Consider the following 16,811-nt stretch of genomic DNA (forward strand, 5'->3'; position numbering starts at 1 on the left):
ATATGCTTGACTAGCTCGAATATAATCTACTGAAGCTGTGCCAGGTAGTTGCTATGCCTATAAATTCCCATTAATCATCTGAAAAATTTTTTTTTTAAATTAAAGTAAAAATACTGGATCAATTTATATGATTTTTGGAATATGATATTTTTGTTTCATCATGGGTACGTACATCATGCATATTTTTCTTTACTTTTGTTTTTAATAGTGGGAATTCTTGACAAGAACTGCATCTTCTATCTGCACAAAAAACATCTGGCAAGCTAGATGGAATAACATACATGCAGAGTCTTCTCGTTGATAAAAAAAAAAAAAAAAAAAATAGTGACAAGGTTGCTAATCTCAGCAGATGAGAAGACTCAACTATTTATTTCTAAGATTTTACGAATTTACTTACAGCAAATATTACAAATAAAATATAGCAAAAAAAAAAAAAAAAAAAAAAAAAAATATATATATATATAATAATAATAATAAAAACAAAACTAGATGCTGAGATGTTAAGTTTTTGTTTTTTTTTTCTGTTAAATAACAATGTGTTAATATGGTGAAAAACTAAGACAGTTTTTGTATATATTTTCGCATCTAAAACGATTAAATTCTTATGACAGGCTGCATTGTTTCAAAACCGGGTTAGGAAATTGAAACATCTCAACTGGAAATTATTTGCTCTTGTCCGTTTGATTTTTAAAAATCTTTTTTTTTTTTTTAAACATTTTATTTTATATTTTTTTTATAAGAAATTCTACTTTTATGAATTGTCTTCCACGTTCTACATTCTCTGGCTAGGTTACTCATATATTGAAAACCTAGTAACAAAAAAGAAATTGAAAAGAAAAAAAAAACAATAAAAAAGGGATAAAGGGGATTAATGTAATGTGATTGAATATCCTCATTCAAAACAGTCAGAGAAGTAAATATTCTTCAAATCCGACTCATTCACGCAGCATCCATTTTTCACACAGCCATAAACAGATCTTTTTCGCACCAAACACTTTTTCAGTATGTCGTGTTTGTAACTTATCCAATTAAAAAATTAAAAAAAAAAAAAAAAAATCATACTTAAACGATTTCCGAAATTACTAGGTTTCTCTTTTTTCTCTCTTTTTCCTTTTCTCTTATAAGGGACTTTAATTTTTATTTTTTTTGCTCATTTTTATTTATTTATTTTTTTTTTTTAAATAATTTTTTTTAACGAATATTTTATTTTAAGGGGTGGGAAATGTAGTATACTCATTATTAGTATACAATTCGTTTCTTCAAATTTTTCCTCATTTTTTTTTTTAATTTTTTTTTTTTTTAATCATTTTATATTACCTTATTCTTACAGTTGGTCTTAAGGTTAAGGAATTTTAATTAAACTAATCAACAAGTAATTCAAAATGAACAAGTCCTAGGCTGTTCATCTTATTAATGGCAATGTTGTGTGCATAGGCCTTGCAGGTAACCATCACCAAGAATCCACGAGTAGGGTTCATGAACTGGACCACAACAATGGGGGCATGGTAGCCAGGCTGGTTGAGGAAGGGGAAGTATTTGATCGGGAATCCATGCGGTGGGTAGTAGTTGACTTGACCCAAGTTCTCAATATCAGACTCCCGCTGGAAAAAAAAAAGAAAAGAAAAATCGTTGATAATTACAGGTCAGAAAAATATTTTTTTTTCTTGGCTTATTTAATTAATTTTACAAAAAGAAAAAAAAAAAAAAAAAAAAAAAGCAGTATAGATAGAGGTCTAACTCATACGATACTACTATTCAAAGGGAAGTTATGGAAATTTAACTCAAATAACACACATGGCACAAAGGAAGGAGTTGAAAAAAAAAGCAGAGCAAATCTATGTTCGTGGTAACTAAGGTTATGACAACAGCATATTCTTTTCATTGTATTGACTCGAGTGTATCATGATATTTTATATGCTTTTATATAGAGTGACATGGTTCTCGGTTGATTAACTGTGTAAGATATATACTTGAGAGTCTAAACAACAAAAAGAATATTCTGTGGTCATAGCTCTAGTGTAGTGATAATAATGGTCTAGTGAATGTTGGATCATGGCTGGGCAGTGCCAGGATTTGGAGTCAAATGATGCCCGAAAACACCAAATTCTCAAATATGTCCCAGATTTTGACCCATGATGCCAATTCTGGCAGAACAAAGGACTTAAAGTTATAAAAAACAAATGCTTTTGTAGGTCAGAGGAAAACGCAGATCTGACATGTGATTGCATTCCTTCCCCATTACCAACTGTCACACACCCATCCATGTCTATCTCCATAACTGATGAGCCTGGTTGTCAAAATCAAAACAGTTACTCGCTCGTAATATGAGCATGAACAAGTGCAAGGATTCAAAAGTATACATTTGCTCCACAAGAGATTATATATATATATATATATATATATATATATATATATATATATATATATATATATATATATATATATATAGTGAGAGAGAAAGCGCTGTTGGGATCGAGCAATTTTATAATGCAAAGGAGAGCAATTCTTTGCTTCTTTAGACAAAGTCGCCTCCCTTTGTCCTAAACTTTAATTTCTCGCAAGACGAATGACCGGAAGTGGACAGTGGAGGGAAAAGAGTGATTTTGAAAATGGCGAGATGAACATCATTCCCGTTCATCCATTTATCATATTTGGAGGACAACTTTCATCTATTATGTTTGAATTGTAGTAACGTGTGTGTGTCTCTTAACAAATGTATATCGTTATGTAACAGTGAAATGTTTCCTTATTTGTTCGTAAGTGTTACATTTCTTTCCTTATGAGCTGCTATCTACCAAATGTGAAGGTTGGACTCCCTGCGATAAAATATTTTATGCTATATTGATCCAACGCATTCCACAATATAACAATAGCGATTGCAGGAAATTAATTGACTTACTGAAAAAAAATGGTACTAGTGCACTTATTGATCCGAGCTGAAATAATAACGTTATTTAAAAAGCCATTCTTAACATAGGGAGGGGAGGGGGTTTTGTACCTATTCTATACTTTAACCTTACAATTGAATAAAAAACAAAACTTTAATTAAACTTGGAAATACGATTTAAAAAATAGCGCGGATCAGTAAGTACACCTAGCACCGGAAAAATAATTATTAAACGTAGGACAATTAAAAAACATGTTTTTTAATTGTTTTAAAACGTTGAAAACTTCCAAGACTAATATATATATAATAGTTAATTTTAGTATGGTTTCTTAACAATAGTAGCAGCTTGTTCAAATTTATTTATCTAATGCTTGCATTAAGTTGCCATTTTTAATATAAATAATTTTTTCATGTACATAAAATTATCCATGGATGAAAGTTTTTTTGTTAACTAGCGGTCATCAGTATGGTTAAACTTTGACTAAGATCAAACCCGCAATTATCTATTAGCATTTCAACCCAGCGTTGTCCGGGTGTTCGGAGGTTTATGTTGAGAAAAAAAAAATAAAACACAAGTGGTCAATTTTTTTTCTCAACTTTGACCCCTATTATGACTCCTTAAAATTTATTTTGGGCTCAAATCAAGTTATTAAGTTGGATCCATGTCCAAGGAACCTATATCTAAAATTTCAATTGTTTATACCCAAAATTAAGGGAGGAGTTTGGTAGAGTTCTCAAAAGGTCAAATCATTGAACTTTGACCCCTTAACAGCCATTTTTCTAGCCCAAAACCGATCAAAGATTTTCCCAAATCTCAGTACTCTGTATATCAAATTTCGAGTCTGTTGACTTAAAATTGACAGAGTTATTGCATAGGGAAATGTACACACACACATTCACTTTTATAGATATATAGATTAAACAAAAATATATACGTATACATAAATATATAGGGAAACAATTTTGTGTTTACTGTAAACTAGTTACGCAAATATTATGCAAGTATAAATCATGTAGAATATCTGCATGAATACAATTACACGTAATAGTTAACTAAGATGATCATCCCATAAGAAAACTGAAAAAATAGGGAATTAATTTAAATGAATGTTCAAAAGAATATGCAAATTAGCTAGATCTTTTGCTAGTGAATACAATTCCACAACCCATATATAAGAAAATTGTATTTTCTTTTTAAGTAAATAGAAAAGAGGGTTTTTAATATGAATATCAATACACACAAAAAACGAATTTATAGCAGTATAGATAATCTGTCATTTTACCACTAGGCTACGAAGCATTATCTGAAAAATATGTAAGCCTTTTATCGCTTAAATATTAAGTTAATTTTGTTATTGCTTTATTAACAATATTAGCATAATACAATGGCAGTGTTCATATTGTAAAAGAGTTTAAGAATGAGTTTCTTACTTCGCCTTGGCATTTCACTGTGATGTGGCTAGCACCCCAGTTTTCTTTGGCTTCAGCTGGAACGGTTTCGTTTGAGTATGGCTTAGGAACCCAGTTGTAGATCTGAAAGAAAAAAAAAAGAAGATAAAGAAAAAATCATTTTTATTTTTTTTATTTTTTAAATTTTACTGGGAAGTTAACACTTATCAAGTTCATATTAGATTTGAAAACGGCAATGTCCCCCCCCCCATGGTATCATGTTCAATAGACAGACAGTTATAGGAAAGAAACTCTGCTCATGGAATTTTTTAGATTTAGGCACATATAGAGACTGAAGGAAATTAAGATTTTGTGGTAGATAGACGAGTATTTGTTGTAAACGTTTTACGGAGGGGGGGGCATGGATTGGAGCTCAGTCGAGCACCTACCATAAAAGGTAACAATAGAGCAGCTGTGAGAAACAGGAAGTAGGGAGGTGAAATTTCAAAAGGAAGTTTTGTACCCTTTCAAGGCAAGAAAGAGTGCAGTTAAAGAGCTCCTCTCCAGATGTGGCAGCAATAGTTTTTTTGTTTTTTTTTTTACTTGGGGATCAGCGCTTATCAAGGCTCGAAGGCCACTTGAGGATAAAGGTTAACGAATATAAGGTGGTAGTGAAGTAAATTGGGTAGAATTTGATTATTTTTGACAGGATTGCGTCAGGAGTAATATACTTCATAGAACAATAGAATGATCCTACTATTTTTTTCAGTGATTTTGGCAACAGATCTGTTGTAGATCTTCTATTTCAAATCGGGGGGGGGGGGTGAAGGCCAGTCCCAGTAGTTTGTCTAAGTAGGGTGCTTCCTCAAGATGAAAGCTGTTCATTTCAACTGGAATCAAATGGGAATATGAGCATTGGTGGTGAAAAGATAGACGTTTAATTTTGGATGTAACTAGCCATTTTTTTTTAATCCCATTTTACTACATGCTCCTGGTTGAGATCTTGGTCAACCTTTGAATTGTTGCCCTAAGTAGTAGTATTGTCTGCATAAATGTCAACAAATAGAGATGTACGAATGGGATTCAAATAGGCAAAATGATTGAATTACTATTTAATAAAAATCAATATGGCTATATATTAATTGGGACATATTTAAAAAACATTTTTATTAAAAATAGAATAATAATTGCAGAACACAGTATTAATTAGTTACTTTGCTAGCTTTTCGGGCTATTTTAGCACATGCTCCAGGTTGGAGAAGAGAGAACCAGAAAGATCTTGGTCATTATCAATCTTTGAATTAATAGAATAATTGCAGAACACAGGATTAATTAGTTACTTTGCTAGCTTTTTGGGCTATTTAATGCCAAATTCAGTAATTTTTGATGAGGCTTCTATGCTTTAAATTATTTATATCTTTACATATTTATTCATGAAGTTTGGTTCGGTGGTTTCGTTTTACAACATAACATTTTTCAGGTTATTAAATGCAGAATCCGGTCATCTTGGGAAAAGTTTTATGCTTCAAGTGTTTTTATGTTGAACTATTTATTCTTGGTGTTTGGTTTGGTTGTCTTGCTTATAGCATATCAATCTTAATTGCATCTTTATTTCTGGCTTTATCAAGACCACAACACAAAGCAACCATTATTTTAATACACAGGGGTAGATTGTTCTTATTCTATCTGATAGCTATACTAATAAATTATGTTATTCATAATTACAATAAAAACTAATAAGATTATAATTAGAAGTTTAGTTATAGCTGTCAGAATGAGAACAATCTGCCCCTGTAAATTAATAAGGGTAGTTTTGTAGATTAATTGGTTATAGTCAAGATTGTCTGTTTTTTTTTTGGGGGGGGGGGTTGTTTAACTTTCAGTTTCTGCTGTTTATTTGATTGGATAATTAGAAACTATGCGGACAAGAAAGCCATTCTTAACATGGGTAATGGGGAGGGTGGCTTTCACGTTATCAAAGTGGAATATAATCATTAACCAGAAGGGACTATATCTTGCTCGTCACCATCATCCTGTCAGCAGAACAGAAATCAAAAAGAGCAGACAAATCTTTACTATAACCCATTTTATGCATCCATTTTATAAGCAAATAAATAGAAATTGTTTCCAGACCAACTCATCATTGGGGGTTTGACTGATACAAGCATTCTGAGTTAGAGTGGACCTGTGAGCAGTCGCAACAAAGGAGCAATTCCATATTTCCCAAAGAATGGTAGGGTATATAGTGGTGATAGTACAATTCCATATAAGAGCCAGGTACGTCCAAGGATGGAGTATTGTTGCCACATCTGGGCAGGAGCTGCTAGAAAGAACTTATCCTGCCTTCAGACTTCAAAATAGACTTCGTAGCCTAGTGAGAGATTCTTTTTTTCTCTTCTTTGCAACCTCTTTCCTACAGAAGAGACTTGCGAGCCTGTCTCTGCTTTATTATTTTCATGGTAAGTGCTCATCTGAGCTCCAATCTATGCCCCCCCCTGCCAAACATTCATGAAAACACTATCAATAGTTTCCCCCCCACTCTTTTATCTGTGCCTAGACCTAAACATGGATTCCATGAACAAAGCTTCTTTCTTAGAACTGCACACCTGTGGAACTCTTCTATTTTCCTGCTTTCCAGCTGACTACAATATGGCTGTATCCAAGTCCAACGTAAACAAGTTCTTGATGAGCCGTTCCACTTAAGTTAACAAATTTACCGAATTTCCATTACTAACGATTACTATATTGTCTAATTGACTATATATACATATATATATGTATATATATATATATATATATATATATACATATATATATATATATATTGTCTAATTGACTATATATACATATATATATGTATATATATATGTATATATATATATATATATATTGTCTAATTGACTATATATACATATATATATGTATATATATATATATATATATTGTCTAATTGACTATATATACATATATATATGTATATATATATGTATATATATATATATATATATATTGTCTAATTGACTATATATACATATATATATGTATATATATATATATATATTGTCTAATTGACTATATATACATATATATATGTATATATATATATATATATTGTCTAATTGACTATATATACATATATATATGTATATATATATATATATATATATTGTCTAATTGACTATATATACATATATATATGTATATATACATATATATATATATATTGTCTAATTGACTATATATACATATATATATGTATATATTGTCTAATTGACTATATATACATATATATATGTATATATATATATATATATATATATATATATATTGTCTAATTGACTATATATACATATATATATGTATATATATATATATATTGTCTAATTGACTATATATACATATATATATGTATATATATATATATATAGTCTAATTGACTATATATACATATATATATGTATATATATATATTGTCTAATTGACTATATATACATATATATATGTATATATATATATTGTCTAATTGACTATATATACATATATATATGTATATATATATATTGTCTAATTGACTATATATACATATATATATGTATATATATATATATATATATATATATATTGTCTAATTGACTATATATACATATATATATGTATATATATATATATATTGTCTAATTGACTATATATACATATATATATATATTGTCTAATTGACTATATATACATATATATATGTATATATATATATATATTGTCTAATTGACTATATATACATATATATATATATTGTCTAATTGACTATATATACATATATATATATATTGTCTAATTGACTATATATACATATATATATGTATATATATATATATATATATATATATATATATTGTCTAATTGACTATATATACATATATATATGTATATATATATATATATATATATATTGTCTAATTGACTATATATACATATATATATGTATATATATATATATATATATATATATATTGTCTAATTGACTATATATACATATATATATGTATATATATATATATACAGTGATGATCATATTTATTGGCACGGTAAAATAAAAGTTAAATTTTGTCTAATGAATTCTAAAAAAGGGATTAAATTAAAGAAAATAACAAAGTATATTATGTATTTTTAACTGGCCTTTCCGATGCAGCAATCGGATTTAAGAAAAAATAAATAACAAAGGAACAACAAACATAATTGCAAAAAACCCTTGTTCAAAATTATTGGCACGGCTTTGTTTTTCTTTTAGTATCAGTATAATATCAATCAATTTCCGGTTTACGTGCTTTCTGAACTTTTTTATAGCCATATTATGCTTGTTTAACGCTAATTCAGTGAATAATTTTTTTCAGATAATTTTTAGATAGCGATTTATTTAAACTATTATAAGTGACTAAATTATAATTTTCAATCGCCATGGTTAAAACTAAGGAACACAGCGAAGACGTCAGGAAGCTTGTTGTAGCATGCCATACCAATGGGAAGGGCTATGATAAGATTTCAAAGAAGCTAAACCTTCCCAAATCCACTGTTAGAGCCATAATAAACAAGTTCAAATCGCAAGGCCACGTTATGAGTTTAGAGGGTAGAGGGAGAAAAAGGATTCTTTCCCCAAGAGATGAACGGAAAATTGTTCGACAAGTAAAACAAAACCCAAGGATCTCTGTTGGGGAGATTGTTGATGAACAGAGCACCTCTGGAGTGAATGTATCTCGACATACAGTTGGTAGAGTTTTGAAGAGAGCTGGTTTAAAAGCATGTCGTCCGAGAAAGACTCCCTTATTGAAGCCTATGCACCTGAAAGCAAGGCTAGCCTTTGCAAAACGTCATATTGATAAAGATGTTGCATTCTGGAAACGTGTTCTATGGACTGACGAAACGAAAATAGAGTTATTTGGCCATAATAAAGTGTCTTATATTTACAGAAAATCTGGCGAAGCTTTCCTGCCTAAGAACACCATACCCACAGTGAAGCACGGTGGAGGCAGTTTGATGTTTTGGGGATCCTTTGCTGCCTCTGGACCAGGGCAACTTGTTAAGGTCACAGGTAACATAAAAAAGGAAGATTATGTTAAAATATTGGATGAAAACCTGAAAGACTCTGCTAAAGAGCTCTCACTTGGTCGTCGTTGGTGGTTCATGCAAGATAATGACCCAAAGCATTCGGCTAAACTGACTAAGAAATGGCTTGAGGACAATCATATTAATGTTTTAGAGTGGCCATCACAAAGCCCAGACCTTAATCCAATTGAAAATTTATGGAGAACATTAAAATTGAGGGTAATGCAAAGGAAGCCTAAGAATCTTATTCAATTGGAGGATTATTGTCAGGAAGAGTGGGCTAAAATTACTACTGAAGAGTGCAACAACTTGGTTGTAAACTATGAAAAGCGACTGAGGAAGGTAATCAAGGCCAAAGGCTATACAATTGATTATTAAATAAATCGTGCCAATAATTTTGAACAAGGGTTTTTTGCAATTATGTTTGTTGTTCCTTTGTTATTTATTTTTTCTAAAATCTGATTGCTGCATCGGAAAGGCCAGTTAAAAATACATAATATACTTTGTTATTTTCTTTAATTTAATCCCTTTTTTAGAATTTATTAGACAAAATTTAACTTTTATTTTACCGTGCCAATAAATATGATCATCACTGTATATATATATATATATTGTCTAATTGACTATATATACATATATATATGTATATATATATATATATATATATATATATATATATTGTCTAATTGACTATATATACATATATATATGTATATATATATATATATATATATATATATTGTCTAATTGACTATATATACATATATATATGTATATATATATATATATATATATATATATATATATATATATTGTCTAATTGACTATATATACATATATATATGTATATATATATATATATATATATATATTGTCTAATTGACTATATATACATATATATATGTATATATATATATATATATATATATATATTGTCTAATTGACTATATATACATATATATATGTATATATATATATATATATATATATATATATTGTCTAATTGACTATATATACATATATATATGTATATATATATATATATATATATATATTGTCTAATTGACTATATATACATATATATATGTATATATATATATATATATATATATATATATATATATATTGTCTAATTGACTATATATACATATATATATGTATATATATATATATATATATATATATATATATATTGTCTAATTGACTATATATACATATATATATGTATATATCTTTATTTTTTATAAAGTAATAGGGTTCGTGTGTTTCTGTCTGTGTGTACAGCTCTCCATCATCAACGAAATATAAAGGAGGTAAGAGGGTAGATCTCTCCTGGTAGAGAAACATTAGAACCCATTTTAGGATGTTTCTGTTATAGGAGACATAAGAATCTTTGCCTAATTTCTTTATATACTATTCTACAAACCACCCCCATATCGAATGACTTATACTCATTTGCATATCACATTATATTAAATCTCTTAAACTAATTACCTCGACCTTATTACATATTGAAAATATTCTAATCATTTCAACTGTACTATTTACAAAATCTATTTAACATTTAATTATTTAATATATTTTCATTTAATTTTATATTCGATTTATTTCACTTTACGTATATTATCTGAAAGGTTTACTGTTTGTGCAATCGGAGATTTACGTCATTACATGTTGTCTGTAATAGATATTTTTCTTTTTATTGGATTTTTTCCCCACTTATTTTTATTATTAAATTTACCTTTTAAAAAAAAATAACAATATGAAAATGTTTATAATTTTAACTTCTGGTGCTTACGCATTAACACTTTCTTTTAACCTATTTTCAAAAATAAACAATAATTTTTATTTATTTTAAGCATAACTTTATTAATACATTTTTTTTTTTATCTAAACTTGAAATTTCACAATATTTATTTAAATTCCCACCCCCCTCCTCACACTAGGAATGCCTTTCGAAATAATAACGTATTCTTTCCGCACGCTACCAAACCTACAGACATATCTACGTTTGCTCTATCAACTGCTGGATTTTAAGTTAATACAACATTAAAAAATTGAAATTAATATTAAAAAAGGTTTGTGAACAATATTTCTTTCAAAATTATTTTTTATATCACTGTTCTGTTTATATTCCTATAAATTTATATTGTGAAAATTTACCACTTACCAATAATATAGACAGTTCAGTTCTTCGGTATTTGTGGTACCGTTCTGAAATATTAACGTTACTATTTTGAAAGCCATGAAGGCAAAGATGTTTTGTAACTTATTTTGTGCTTCCAACTAACAATTAAAAAAAAAATTATATCGTGAAACTTCAATTTTAGCTAAAAAAAATAATGTTTAAAATAAATAAAAATTGTTAACTCTTGAAAATAGTTTAAAATTTCAAATAGTTTTCATATTGTTTATTTAGATGATCTGCTTATTTACAAAATATCGTGAAACCTTAATTTAACCTAAAAAAATATTTAAAACATCATATTACAAGAATTACGCCCCCCCCCAATATTTTTTTACAAGGTTTCGGAATCGCCGACAACGAATCTGATATTCAAACACTTCGCAACTGAATACTTTCGTAGATATTATTATTTTCCCAGTACAAAAGTTGGATAAAATTTTACTTTAATGCCCATATTACAACTTGGTTCTTACAGTGCATAATTATCAATTTCTTCTACTGCTAAAACAATTTTTGGGTGAGGAAAGCTTTATGTTTTGGGATTGTATTGAAAATGTAATGGAAATTTCAATTTCGTTCCGTTTTAATCTTTTATATTTTACTTGCCAATATAATTGAAAGAATACAATTCAACTATCGTAATTTTATATAAATAAACAAAAACAAATATTTTAAAATAAAACTTTATTAAAAAAGAAATAATTTTATTTTTAAATGAAAAAAATCAATTTAGTAAAATAATTGTATTAAACATCCCAACCTCCCCATGTTAAGTATGGCTTTCTAAATAAACACCCCCAGCCTTGTCAGCAAACTTGTAAACCTATAAAAGTTAACATTTCGAATGTGAACAGTGATTTTTCGATTTTGTTAGCGCTTGCCGCAATTAAAGACAATTAAAACGGAACTAACTTTATTTCCATTCTATTTTTTAAACAACCCCCAAAACATAACGCTCTCTTCCAGTTATAGCCAATTTTTTTTTTAATTAAATAAAACAGTTCAAAATAAACAGATAAGCGCATTTTCTTTTACATTTTTCTTACAACCAACGTTGTCATTTAACCAACTGCAGAATACCGTTACTTTTGTGGGGTTGTTTTGAAAATGGCACGGAGATTATAATTTCGTTCTAATTTAATCTTTCTGGTCGAGCCTATTTCGAAAGCCTGTCTTATCATAGATTTGAACTACAAATAATTTATTACATTTTGATTATTACTATCTTAAGACTTAAAGTTTATATTTATTTCATTTTTCTATTTATATATTGAATTAGTTATTTCCAGTCTTATTTAAACGTAGTACTTTCTTTAAACCGGATGAACCTTTTATAAAAATATGAGTTTAACGTAAAGAACACGAACAAGGTTTTATTCAACTGAATTTCTTCCAGTTTACTAACAAAATATATAAATTTAAAAGAGATATAAAAAATAAAATAAAAAGGTTATGTAATTTAAAAGAAATACACGTACTCACAAAAGCAGAATTTTTGTTACACATTTTTTTCTTTAAAACCATAACAATGAGACTAACAATTACCTAGATCTTAGTAATTATTTGTTTTAATAGAACTGTTTTAATTGTACTGTTTACATATATTAGTTAACCTAAGTTGGTATTACATTTATTTTACATTTACTTTTTTTTTTTAATTATTACTTTTAGACTGTGACGTTTACACCCGGAAGTAATGAGTCACAAGTAGGTCGCTTTTATTCATTTTTGCTACAATATAATTGTTTATAATTGTACTGTTCAGAAATATTATTTATAGTTCGTCCATTTTAGTTAGTATACATTTCCTTTACGCTTAATTAATTTACAATCATTAATATCGTTAAACAATTCCGTTTAAAACCGAAATTATGCCACCCAAACGAAGTAGAAACGAAAGTGAGGAAGAAAGAATGGAAAGATTGGAAGCTAATAGACTAAGAGTTGCTGCAATTCGCTCCAATGAAAACTATTCAGATAGAGAAAGACGTCTAGAACTTAACAGGATACGTCAAAGAGAAAGGAGAGCAAGACTGTCAGATTTGGAAAGAGAAACCCAACGTGAAGCTGACAGAACTAGACATGCTGTAAGGCGGTTAAATTCATCACAAGATGAAATTCAAGAAAGGCAAAGATATGCACTGGAAAGAGAAGCAATATTACGATCGAATGAATTATATGAGGTAAGTAGACATACACAAGGTCAGTTGAGAGTGGCTCAACGACATCAGAATGAATCGGAAACCCAACGAAGCTTTCACCTATACCAAGGGCAACAACGAGAGGCTGCATGGAGAGAGAGTATGACTTTGCCCCAGCAATTGACAGAAAACGAGGCAGCTAGACAACGAATGACTGCTTTGAGACACCATGAAATAGAACACTGCAATAGAAAAGGATTGCTCTACAACAAAAATGACTCTCTCACTACAGCTGATATAGGAAAAATGGACAAAGTATGTCAACATTGCTCAGCTGTAAAATTTAAAGGAGAAACCCCTGGTTGTTGTTGTTCTTCTGGCAAAGTTGTGCTTGATAGCTTTCCACCACTGCCTCAGTTGCTTCAAGATTTGCTCTCCGGCAATGGTCCCATCTCTAAAGATTTTCTGCAAAATCTACGCAGTTATAACAATTGTTTTGCAATGACATCATTTGGTCACAAAATTGCGGCAGTACATGGGTGGAATCCTTCTTTTAGAATTCGAGGCCAGGTTTGCCACCAGATTGGGAGTCTTTTACCACCTGAAGATGAAACAGCAAAGTTTATTCAAGTCTACTTCTTGGTAGTCTGGAAGAGGAACTACATAATCGGGGACGTGACAGTAGACTCAATAGAGACATTCTCCGAAGTCTGACTGAATTTTTACATGAGAACAACAGCTTCATTTGTCAGCTGAAAACAACAAAGGAGAGGATTGAAGAAGAACACTTGGTAGAACATAAAGTTGTCATAAGGGAAGACCGAAGGCCGCAAGAAGAGCATCCACGGCGATTCAATGCTCCAACAACAACGTATGAGATTGGAATATTAATGGAGAATGAACCAACAGCTAACCGGGATATTGTCTTGCGTTTTAGAAATGATACATTAAAACGGATCTCCGAACTACATCCCCTCTACGATACTTTAATGTACCCGTTAATGTACCCCTATGGTTCTCCATCTTACAACATCTACATGAAGGCATCCAATGGGCGAAAAGTTACCCAACAGCAATTTTATTCGTACCATTTAATGACTCGGCCTGGAAACTATTTTCTCTGGTACCGAAGGCTATTTCAACAATGGCTGGTGGATGTGTACTGCAAGATTGAAACAGAACGTTTACAGTTCCTGAGGCGTGAGCAACAGACCCTGAGAGCTGACAATTATAGCAACTTGAGAGATTCAATTCTTAGGGAGGATGGGAATCCAGAACAGTTTGGTCAACGAGTTGTACTTCCGGCAATTTATACAGGAGGCCCTCGATACATGTTTGAGCGTCAAAGTGATGCCATGGCATATGTTCGGCGAATGGGCCGAGCCGACCTCTTCATCACGTTCACAACAAATCCAAAGTGGACAGAAATTACAGAAAATTGTCTTCAAGGGCAAGACCCTCAGGATCATCCAGATATTGTTGCCAGGGTTTTCAGGCAGAAGCTAAAAAAGTTACTTGAATTTATTAAAAAGGGAGGATTTGGCAGGTAGAGGGCTTTCCTGTACAGTATTGAATATCAAAAAAGAGGACTGCCGCATGCACACATCCTCACCTGGCAGGCCCCAGAGGACAAACTTCTACCAGAAAAAATGGATCTCTGCATATCTGCAGAGATCCCTGACAAAGAGGAAGATCCTGATCTTCATGCTAAAGTGATGGCACATATGGTGCATGGACCTTGTGGACCATTTAATCCAAATTGTCCATGTATGATTGACAACAAATGTTCCAAAAAATACCCAAAAGAATTTCTTCAGTGTACCGAGCAAGGCCAAGACTCTTACCCCAAGTACAGGCGAAGAAAACCAGAAGATGGAGGCCAGACTGGTACAATAAGGATGAAGAGAAATGGTCGGTATGTTAATCAAGAAATAACAAACCAGTGGATTGTTCCGTACAACAAGGTCCTCCTTCAGCAGTTCAACGCTCACATTAACGTAGAAATTTGAAGCTCGATCCAAAGCATCAAATATGTCCTCAAATGCGTGAATAAAGGATGTGATCAAGCAGTGTTTGAACTACAAAGAACTGATGGAGCAGCTAACCAACAAGGCCAAGTACAAAGTCACATTGTGGATGAGATCCAGCAGTTCCAGAATGCAAGGTATGTCGGCAGTTCAGAGGCGGCCTGGAGGATATTGGAACATCCCATCCATGAACATTTCCCCCCAATTGTACAACTTTCTGTTCATCTTGAAAATGGGCAGCGTGTCATGTTCTCAGCTGATACTGCTCTGGAATGAGCCCAAGGTCCACCGCCTGCCACAACTTTGACAGCATTTTTTCAACTCTGCCATGAGGATGACTTTGCAAGGGGTCTCAAATACGTAGAAGTCCCTGAGTTTTACACTTGGAACAAATCGACAAAGAAATGGATGAGAAGAATGCGTGGGGTACAAGTTGAAGGTACTGAAAATGATGATGTATGGAAGGCACCATGCATTGGGAGAATCTACACGATTAGTCCAAAAGCAGGGGAGTGTTATTTCTTACGCCTGTTGCTCAATGAGGTTGCTGGTCCAACTTCATTTCAAGATTTGCGAGCATACAATGGTCAGGTGTTTGAAACATACAGAGCAGCGTGCCTTGCTCGAGGCCTTCTAGAAAATGACCATCACTTGCATCAAGCAGTAGGAGAGGCAAGTGCCACTCAATCACCTTCAAATTTGCGAAGCCTATTTGTGATAATTTTAACAGCCTGTGAGCCAAGCAATCCTCTTGAGATCTGGATGGCTTTTCGTGATGTAATATCTGAAGACATTCTTCACAGATACAGGCAAGAAGTTAACAACCCAGAAGCAGATTTTAATGAGGATATCTACAATAAAACTCTTTGTCTAATTGAAGAAAAAGTTCTCCTTATGTGCGGTCAACCATTGGCAAGCTATGGATTACCTGCACCAACGCAAGGGAGAGATGAAAGACTCGCGAGAGAGTATCAACGTGAAGTTACTTATAATCTTGAAGAACTTTCCCTACAAGCAGAAAATATGCAAGAAAAACTGACCGATTCTCAAAGAGAAGTTTACAATTCATTCATGGCAATGTT

At 31.0% G+C, this 16,811-nt stretch overlaps 1 protein-coding gene across 1 annotated transcript in view; it reads right to left on the reverse strand.

Annotated features, from left to right (window-relative positions):
• Window positions 1-679: 679 nt before the first annotated feature.
• The window catches only part of LOC145287804 (putative sodium/potassium-transporting ATPase subunit beta-3), an 87,377-nt gene continuing 71,245 nt past the window's right edge, over window positions 680-16,811 (reverse strand). The window contains exons 5-6 of the mRNA XM_080135649.1: window positions 4,319-4,420; window positions 680-1,601 (exon numbers count right to left, since the gene is read on the reverse strand). Of these exons, the coding sequence (XP_079991775.1) occupies window positions 1,362-1,601; window positions 4,319-4,420 (342 nt within the window). The 3' untranslated portion in view covers window positions 680-1,361. The remainder of the gene's footprint in view (window positions 1,602-4,318; window positions 4,421-16,811) is intronic.

This window comes from Euprymna scolopes, chromosome 11, assembly GCF_053919585.1.
Source record: "Euprymna scolopes isolate OS-2025 chromosome 11, ASM5391958v1, whole genome shotgun sequence".
Taxonomy (NCBI): Eukaryota; Metazoa; Mollusca; class Cephalopoda; order Sepiida; family Sepiolidae; genus Euprymna; species Euprymna scolopes.